Source organism: Electrophorus electricus, chromosome 1 (assembly GCF_041902795.1).
Source record: "Electrophorus electricus isolate QZ-2024a chromosome 1, ASM4190279v1, whole genome shotgun sequence".
Lineage (NCBI taxonomy): Eukaryota > Metazoa > Chordata > Actinopteri > Gymnotiformes > Gymnotidae > Electrophorus > Electrophorus electricus.
In genome coordinates this window covers 42,674,506-42,684,194 of record NC_137497.1, presented here as the reverse complement: position 1 = coordinate 42,684,194, position 9,689 = coordinate 42,674,506, and the positions used below count along the sequence as shown (strand labels likewise).

General features: G+C 43.5%; 2 protein-coding genes across 6 annotated transcripts in view; one reads left to right on the top strand and one right to left on the bottom strand.

The window, feature by feature from the left end:
• Window positions 1–35: 35 nt before the first annotated feature.
• acaa1 (acetyl-CoA acyltransferase 1) lies at window positions 36–4,587 on the bottom strand. The gene is made up of 12 exons (XM_035525856.2): window positions 4,347–4,587; window positions 3,900–3,993; window positions 3,720–3,777; window positions 3,518–3,597; window positions 3,360–3,402; window positions 2,741–2,839; window positions 2,553–2,633; window positions 2,180–2,370; window positions 1,766–1,945; window positions 1,373–1,428; window positions 1,133–1,278; window positions 36–961 (listed from the first exon to the last, which is right to left on the bottom strand). Exons 1-12 carry the CDS (start codon window positions 4,497–4,499, stop codon window positions 886–888), a joined length of 1,257 nt encoding a protein of 418 aa, XP_035381749.2. The 5' UTR covers window positions 4,500–4,587; the 3' UTR covers window positions 36–885.
• Window positions 4,588–4,922: 335 nt separating this feature from the next.
• Window positions 4,923–9,689, top strand: part of map3k22 (mitogen-activated protein kinase kinase kinase 22) — a 46,109-nt gene continuing 41,342 nt past the window's right edge. For 3 of the 5 annotated variants that reach the window (XM_035526706.2, XM_027016178.3, XM_081720850.1), the window contains exon 1: window positions 4,923–5,304. The gene's annotated coding sequence lies outside the window, so the exon portion shown is untranslated. Of the gene's footprint in view, window positions 5,305–9,285; window positions 9,418–9,689 lie in introns of all 5 variants that reach the window. The other 2 variants (XM_081720844.1, XM_081720848.1) reach the window with 1 other exon arrangement.

The window sequence follows — 9,689 nt, the reverse complement described above, 5'->3', positions numbered from 1 at the left end:
ATAAAAAAACCTAAAACAAAACAAACAAAAAAACATACTTTGAATTTGTTATTTATTTAAAAGAGAAAAAAACAAAAACAACCACCACCACTGCCATCTATAAAAGGATTTCTTTCTGTTTCATAGAATTAACAAAGTCCAGTCACAGTGAGAGCTGTGGAAAGAAGGGATTTAGCTCTTCAGTTCTCTGGAATTGTTCGGAAGAGCCAACAGGGAATTCCCCTTTAAAGAATGTTCACAGAGGCAGATTACAGGCCAGAGGGGAAGGACCAGCCAGAGAAGGCTTCAGCTAAGCACAGCTGGCTGTTTGACGTCAACATTCGAATCTGCCAATCAAAATTTAGACTTATTTAGACATCTTCAGATAACCTCATATTTTGGCCACACTTCTGTTGTTATGACTCATGTCATACAGATGTGTCTGTTCAGCACACCCTTCCCATCTCCAGCCTGCCGTGCGGATCTCCGTTTGTGCCTTTTCTGTGTCTCTCTTGGCTCACCAACACAGAAGATTATTAAGAAACATGAAATGTGTCCATTGTAGAACAGCGTGTAGTGCTACGCACATCTAACAGAACAGAAAGTCAGAATTGGTAGTTCTTATACTAAAAAATGCATTTTACATCTCCATGACTGGTTGTTTATATTACAAGACGAGGCACATTTGGAAGAACATGTCGAAATTATGAGTATCATAAGTTTTAGGTGCTGATCACCATACATTTAGACTAAATCTCTCCATGCAAATCACAATTCGGTCTTCTACGTGGTTCAGCCTGCAACTCTCTGACTAAGTGCAGTAGTAGACTATACTCTGACCAGGGCAGAATCTGTATCATGAGTTAGTTACTCTTCAGAAGGTTCATTTCTGAGCGTTAGGTCCCATCATTGACCCGGGTACTCGAAGACGGCAGCTGCTCCCATCCCAGTGCCAATGCACATGGACACCACTCCATAGGCCCTGAAACCACAGACCCCATGTTTACTCCATCCACATCCTTGAGCTTAAATTCACCTCAAATATCGATCTCAAGAGAGTTCCAGTACAGCTGCCAGAGCCGCTCTTCAACCCAACACTTCGATTCTTAAACAGCCAGCGTTTATGCTCCACACCCCAGTGTGGTTTGCTTACCTCCTACGTCTGCGTTTCAGCTCGTGCAGTAAGGTCACGACCTGGCGTGCCCCCGTGCAGCCCAGCGGATGACCCAGGGCAATGGCGCCGCCCTTAGGGTTGACTTTCTTCAGAGGAATGCCCAGTTTTTCAACACAGTAAACCGCCTTCGGGGTCAAATGCGTGTGTTTAGTGTGTTTATTTCTGTGAAGCTCACAGCTTTGCACAGTGAGAACAGCTCTGAGCTCTGTAGCTGCCTACCTGACTAGCAAAGGCCTCGTTGATCTCAAACACATCAACATCATCAACAGTCAAACCTGTAAGCACAAAGAACCACCACATAATATAATGTCTTACACTGTATAAAAATATATCCATTTGAAAGAAAGTTTTCAAGCAAGCTCAAAACATAACTGTATAACATCAAGATGCCACTAGATAACTACAATATTTACAAAAAGAAAAGAGAAAAACTAGAAATATCTTTAATATAAACTTATATGAACTTATGAATCTTCCCCTGTGTAATACACATTGGTTTGGCAATCTAAATGAAAGTGGCTACATAAAGATAAATCAATGTTATTATTATTATTGTTGGTGGTGTTGCCTCTGTGATGCAGTTCTATGGACAGCCGCAGTCTGCCTGCGCACCTGCTTTTTGCAGAGCTGCAGGGATAGCATAGGCTGGTCCGATGCCCATCACGTCTGGGGCTACACCCATTACAGCACTGGCTCTCAGGACCCCAAGCACGGGCAGGCCCAGAGCCTCCACCGCGGACCTGCGTCCCACCAGCACCGCTGCGGCACCGTCACTCACCTGACTGGCGTTACCTGCATGCACACACACGCACAAGCACAGACTCACCCTTCCTGATCTTTACCCCGTGCTTCTACGCACAAGTAAAAAAACATGAAAGCTCACTTTCCCAAACTAAGTGTTAAGAAATAATAAAACATAGGTAGATGGGCAAGATGAAGCTACCCAAATCTTCGACTATAAAATATGTGATCCAGCAGTACTGATCCCTGTGGTCTGCGTTGAGCCCACTCCTCAGCAGTGCACACCTGCAGTGGTGCTGCCATCCTCTTTAAACGCCGGGCGCAGCTTGGCCAGGCCCTCCGCGGTGGTGCCCGGTCGGATGCCATCGTCCTTGCTGACTGTGATTGTGCGTTCGGTTCCATTCTCGTCCACGAACCTGGTGGTGATTGGAACGATCTCTTGGTCAAACAGGCCCTGCCTCTGAGCCAGAGCTGCCCTGCATGCAGAAGAAAAGACAAATCAGTGCCATATTTAACACCTTGATCGGAGCCAAGCTAAACACTAAATACTAATACTCAAGCTAATTAAGGACCGTTCTTGTCCATGACCAAGAATCTGACAATCGTGTTGAATGCTGAGAGTGTATGTATATATATCACAATATAGTGAAAATTGTACTTTTGCTGAGAGCTGAAGGCAAAGGTGTCCTGCTTCTCTCTGGTGATGCCAAACCTCTCTGCCACATTCTCTGAGGTGATTCTGCAAAAGCACAACATGACTCAACAGTGGCTGGCAAAACTCTCTTCTCGTCTGTTTTCAATGGACCCACAGGCAGCAGGTGTCCCAGTGTGGCAGATATGCATTACCCCATAGGGATGAGACAGTCTCTGGCCTTCTCATTGTCCATCAGCCTGGAGCTGACGTCCCCTGGGTTTCCAACAGAGCGCAGAGACATACTCTCCACCCTGAAAACACAGCCAAGTGGAAATGTGAGGGCAACAGCCTGCTGAGCGCTGACAGGAACAGACAGGAACACATTTTTTGCTTAACTTGCCAGTATGATACATACAATGATCATAAAGTAAACTTTATATCCCAGCTGGGTTCAGTGAAGGCTGGACCCAGCTGTGGTGGGGGGGCCCAGCTCAGGACTGGAGAACAAAATTCTGCATGCCAGTAGATCTCCAGTCCTGGAGCTGGAGATCCACCCTAAGCCTTCATGGGCACTTCCGGCTTAGTGCATTTTCATCAAACATGAACCTAAAAAAGCATACAGTGCTAGACAGGTCAGGACGTTGATTAGAGAGATCAGAAGATTATTTAAATTCACAGCTTTACTGTTGAAAATGCTATTGGTAGTTTTGTGAGGTATTAATAATTTATAACTGTTAAAATAGCTTGCCGGCTGATTACTTTTGGTTTATAAAGGGTAATTAACCTACTAAATTATTCAGTCTAAAATAATTGAGTAATACAACTACTAACCCACATGCAAGACCCATATGATAGGAGCCATTCCTGATTCCACCTTAAAAAAAAAAAAAAAGCAGTGAAAACCAACATTCAAAATAAAAGGTTTCACATTCCTGTTGCACTACATACATAACATTGTATTTACACTTGGCGTGAATCTGAATTTCTACCTGCTATGTTAAAAAGTGCTTGTAGACCTGACGAACACTGCCTGTTTACCGTGTAGACGGGCACAGTCTCAGGAAAGCCACTGAAAGTGAAAGAAACACATCTTAATTTTAAGAAATTTTAAAGTGAATATGTTATTAGTAATGTTACTACACATGCGCGGTCACTGGTCTGACATAAGGGAGTCTGAAACAATCCTTGCACCTGAGAAACTGCGCAATTCTCGCCACCAGAGCTCCGGCTCCTGGTTGTAGTACATTACCTGCAGGATAACAGTGCAAAGGAAAACGGAAATGTTTTACCTTCATTCCTGCCACAAAGAGCCAACGAACTGCATCGACATCCATAGTCTGACCAGCTTATATGCAGCTCATGCGGACTTACCAACACAAATGTCCCCCAACTTATCGGGCGCCAGGCCCACATCCTTCAGCACGGCGCACATCACCCCACTGAGCAGTTCATCTGGCGTGGTGTCCTGCAGCACACAGCAATGACCAGGTGTCCAAACACCATTCAGCTCATTCGCTAAACTTTGACGAGTTTCACTTCTTATAACAGGCTGTGGGCAAATAACTTCTGCGCAATTATAAGATACCCAGTTTTTAGATACTTATGCCTATTGCATATTTATTTTAAGTTCTCCGTGCGCTTATGGATTGCATCAAAATTTTATGATAGGCAGTGAGACAGACAGACGGACAGGCGTGTATTTAGTTGGACACGTAGTGAGAGTCGCGGTGCAAAGGCAGGCGTGTGGTAGTGCCCCCTGTAGAGTGGGTGCGAAGTTCTCCCGGACCTGGCCAGGCCTTGGCCGGCAGTCCACCGTACCTTGAACGAGCCCCTCTTAGCCCTGCCGATCGGGGTCCGTAACCCGTGGACCACAACGATGTCATCAGGACCATCCGCGGTCCGGGCGCTGCATGTCTGAACAGAGGGGTCGGACGAGGACAGGTGTCGAGACAGCAGCTTCAGCCGATGCATAATTACGACCGAGAGCCCTTCACAGAGGAACGCTGGCGGAGTCCAGCGCACTTCGACCTCTACGTTCCTCCTTCCAGACAGCGCTGTTGTGAGTCGCTTTTTTACAGGACTTCAACATAAAAGTACCCGCATTCTTCACAGATTTGTGAAAAACGCTGCTCTGAAGATTATTTGTCGCTGTTTGGACAGAGAGTTCTGTAGGGATTCAACCAAAAGTTCAAGCAATGAGCAATCAACACAAATGAGACGAAGATAAATTCGGTTTATTTTTGAAAAATATATCAAGCGTAAATGTACTGCTTCGTCAAATTTAGTTCAGAAGACGTCCAGAGGAGGGCGTCCTGCCACCAAAATCGCTCCGATTTGGGTACCGCGTCACCATTTCCTGAAGCTCACGTTATTGCTGACATCAGATGCGCTTCTCGGTGGAGAAACGCTCAGACCTTCATGCTCGAAAGCCAGGAGCAGTGCGCAGAGGAAACTTTCCCTTCACCAAGCGTGCGCTCTGAAACCGCAGCTTTCAAAACACTCTGACTTTTCTATTTGGATTATTGTCACTGGGGAAACAAAATATTAATTGCATATTTTGGAAGCCGGACTTAATTGTCAGCACTCCTGATCTTGATCTTGACAACTGCATTTCAACTGTAGTTTCCGGATCTTACTGCTGCGGCGTCAGTTTGGAGGAGCGGAGTGATCGGATTTTTCCATTCCTAGTATTTTACCTTAAGAACATTTATTTCCCTGACCGTACACTGTTTTTTTCTCGAACTGCTTTTCTCCAGGATGAAAACACGCCCGTAAGGTGAGTTTAGTTGCTAGTTGACAAGCTAGAGACCTGCTAAATTGCTCAGTTTGCCATTGATCCGTTGTGCGCACACAATGGCACTATACGTTACGCATTACAATACGCTCAACAATATTTGAGTGTCATTGCAAGACAAATGAACTGTCCTATTATATTTATGCAAAGGATCACGCTTTATACTATTTTTAAGCCAAAAACGAATATTGCTATTTAATTTTCTTTGACTTGCAAGAAATTACACCCTGCTCCCATTTATGGGACTAATGAGGATATGAAAATTCTCAAATATGGGGGAACCTACACTACATTTCGTTCATACTCCAGCTATATACAGACTAACGCAAAATGCTCAATTTAAAATCAGTGATGAGAGGTGCGAACCAAACGCAGTGATTAAATAAATTAGGCCGTAAGCCAAGCTTTGCCTCTACTATATGTTCGTTGTGTAGTTGTAGAAATAGAACTTCGAGGAGTAGAACGGCCTTGTAATTCTAGCTGTTATTACAGCTGTGCAGTTGTACTCCGTTATTTGCCTTCACATTTTAGGCTTGGAGTGCAATAGATTATGAGGCATTGCTAGTTTTACTATGTGGGCGAAGGTCTAGTCAGTAGTAGAGGAAAAGTCTGATCAGCGGAGGAAACTTTGATAGTGAAGGTCTGCTCAGTAGTGGACGAAGCTTTGATGGTGAAAGTCTGATCAGTAGTGGAGGAAGCTTTGAGCAGAAAGGTCTGATCAGTAGTTCTGATCAGTAGTGGAGGAAGCTTTGAGCAGAAAGGTCTGATCAGTAGTTCTGATCAGTAGTGGAGGAAGCTTTGAGAATGAAGGTCTGATCAACAGTGGACGAAGCTTTGATAGCGAAATTCTGATCAGTAGTGGAGGAAGCTTTGAGCAGAAAGGTCTGATCAGTAGTGGAGGAAGCTTTGAGAATAAGGGTCTGATCAATAGTGGACGAAGCTTTGATAGCGAAATTCTGATCAGTAGTGGAGGAAGCTTTGACCTGTACAAACTTGCTCTTTGAGTCAGAAAGTTGTCAGTCAGCTGCAATACAGTTCTTTTCCTTTATATAGTAACGTAGAGTTAGTACTAGCTGTATTGTCCAGTGAACTTTCTGAAGTCTCTCATCTTTGGAGAGCTAATGTGATTCTGTCTGATCTATGGCTTTCTTCTCTTTGTGCTTTCCTTTTTGGCTTCTTGCCATGCCATTCATGTTGCTTTCTTAGCTGTGCATATGCATAGCTATGCATTCTTCAGTGTTTACATTCAACCCAAAGTGCTTACTTCCAGGATGCCATTTACCCAGTTTGGTGGCACACTGGACCTTGGTCCTTTATTGCAGTATTTGCATTATCTATTATCTCGCATTCTGAAAGCACCAACTAAGCAACAAGGAGTACTTCTGTAATGACCAAGCCTCTGTTGACCCGTAGAAGTTAGTGGGACTGTGGGTAACTCAGCCAGAAAAGAGCGGCTGTGAAACAGAGACAAAAAGGGGCGCAAGAGGAGGGATTCCAGTTCCAATTGAATGTGGCAGTGACGTAAAAGTGACCAATCCCAAAGCTCATCGCCATTGTCCAGATTGTGTTTCTGGAGCCAAATTCTCACCAGGTTTGTTTGTTTATTTTCATGACAGAATGATTTAAACCATTCAAATTGGTGTTGTGAGATTTTAACTTGCATTATCAGCTTATTTTGTAATAGCAACATAAACGGGAAAAGTGAGTCTATGTGCTTGTTGGATTCTTGTTGGATAAATTAACGTGTGAAGTTAGTTAACTGCAAAATACAAGCAAGTAAATGGAAAAAAAAATGTCAGTCCTTGCTTTAGATGAAAGACATCTCAAAATGCCAAGACATATACTCTTGTTGTCTGCTGATAAATTGAACTCAGAATTCAGGCTACCCCATAGACCAGTGTCTGTTCAGGGCTTCAGAGGTGGTCTTTTTGTGCCACGCTCATTGCTGAAGCTAGCTGTACTGCTGTCTAAACTGCAGTGGAAAAACGCAGCAGCTTTGGGGTCACGTCAGAGAAGCAGTGGTCAGCCTGCAGCGGAAAAGCTCCACTGCGCAAAGAACGAGAGTGTTGCTCAGCTAGACGGAGTTAGTCAGAGTCTTTTCTCAGCCTGCCGACTACGTAACCTTTACCCAGAGTAATTACATGATGGGTAGATTGTACCAGTGTGGAACAGAAGAAATTGTTAGTTACTCACAGACAATGATGAATAATGGCATCAAATTGCATGTGAATTTGAAATTGTTTATTTGGGGAATGAGAGCCCAAATTGCAATCAAGTTATCTTAAATTGGTCCTGGTCTGTGGACACAGTTGGTGCTCGGCTTTAATGAAACTATAGGAAATCCTCTGATTAGTCTGTTGATCTCACTGGCTCTGTTGCACTGCAGGTATATAGTCCTCATTAGGAACTACCAGAAGCTACCATAGCACAACTATTTAAAAGATATTATAGGCTGCGATAAACAGCACCACCAGCTGAAAACGGCTTTAAAAAACAGCTTAGAGTGATATTTCATGGCAAATACACAGTACTCATTAAGAATTATAGGAATAGCTACATCTCTATGGGTTTCCTGGAGCGAACAGTCTTGTAATGCCAGTTAACATCTAAACTTTTTTTTTAGCTGTAAGTCTAAGAAACTATTTTGCTGAAGCTGGAGAGACGCCATGTCCTCATACTAAGACATTTAAGTTAGTGGCTTCACAGAGCCCTGGGATTCAGTAAGTAAAAAAGCGTGTACATGCCTGATATTAAAGGTGAGCGTACACTGCAATCCCATTCCGCCTGGAACCGAGTCGAGCTTGTGGTTGAACCAGCTTTGATGTACTTTGGCATGAGGATTGCAGCCCATTCTGAATTCCTCCTGCGTTCTTCCTGACTTCTCTGATCACCCCTGCATTCTCATTTGCATTCTCATGTAGAATGGAGAGATAAAAGGATGTAGACAAGGTTTTCTTTGCAGCTTGCATGCCTTCCGTTTTGTGATGGGTATCGTCGTGCCAGTGCTATTTGTATTACCTGATCGATGCTCTTCTACAGTGTTGCACTGTAGGAGCTTTGTGTTGCTAATGATTGTTTACTCTGAGGTATACCACCCATCAGTGGAGGCCTAGAGAAACAGGTGAAGGCTGATTAACTTGCTATGTCCTTCCAAAGATAATTGAAGTTTAGTGAGCTACACCCTTTTGAAACAGTTCATCAGTCTCTGTGTAGAAGATGGTTCAGTTTTCTATTTCAGTATTTATGGAAGCTGATAGAAGGGGTGTGTGTGTGTATGTGTGTGTGTGTGTATGTGTGTGTGTGCGTGCGTGCACGCGCACTTGCGCGCGTGCGTGGCTGGTGTTTTAAATCAGTGTCAGTTTTTTTTCAGTTCATATGATTAAAGCTAGCTAAGCAGCATCTGACCACAGCAAAGTGTCAGTGGAGATACAGCAGAAACAGATGTGATTAGCTTCATAGATAATACACTGACATTCTCATTGCTCCGTTGTAGAATAGCCGTACCTGCTGTATTTGTGTTGCCTTTGTTCATGTATTTATTTCCAGAGTGGGTTTTTTTGTTGTTGTTTTGAACACCCTCTGTCTAGGTATGCTGTCATGTGACATCAATACCCTCAGGTTACACACACCTGCACTTCAGATGAACTTAAGTTGAACTCATTACTCCAAAGCTCATGACCTTAGGCATGCACAACCCTTCCTTGGCACTTTAAATCTTTTCAGATGATATTCTGAATATGTAGTTTTTTTTCTTCTTCATTGGAATTCAAAATCTCTTTTGAAGAGTTATGAGGTTGTGCTTAAAAGACTCTGTAGCCCTTATCTAACATCTTTATGTCTTTTAATATCGAGCTAAATGATGCGGTATCAGTAATTTACTTTAAAGTGCACATGTACAAAGAAAATGAAAGTGTGTGTATGTATGTGGGTGTGGGAATATGTGCATGTATTTTTATATTTCAGGTGTCGGTCTTATCGGAGAAGCTGCTTTTCTTTCTGCGGCTGGAGGAGACAATGGATGATTGAGAGAGAATATCATTGTCATGGTGTTGATCTAAGAATAGCTCGGCTCTTATGTTTTATTCGAGCGTTGAGGTCAGTCTCGGTTATCTGTGTTCTGCTAGCTAGAAAAAGGTCATGTTACATTTACGTCAGCGTACGGGCATGCCTGTGTGTGTTGTGGGAGTTGCATGTCGCTGCCTGTTGGCGCTATAAGGACTCTGCCTTACATGGACATTTAGCATAAGTCGTCATTTACATGATGAAGCAGAACGTGATTCTTTGACTTCTAGCTGTACAGTTTAAGCACTGAAGTGTAGTCCTTTGTTAAGTGGCTGAATTTCCCACTCTAAAATTGGAAATGCCAT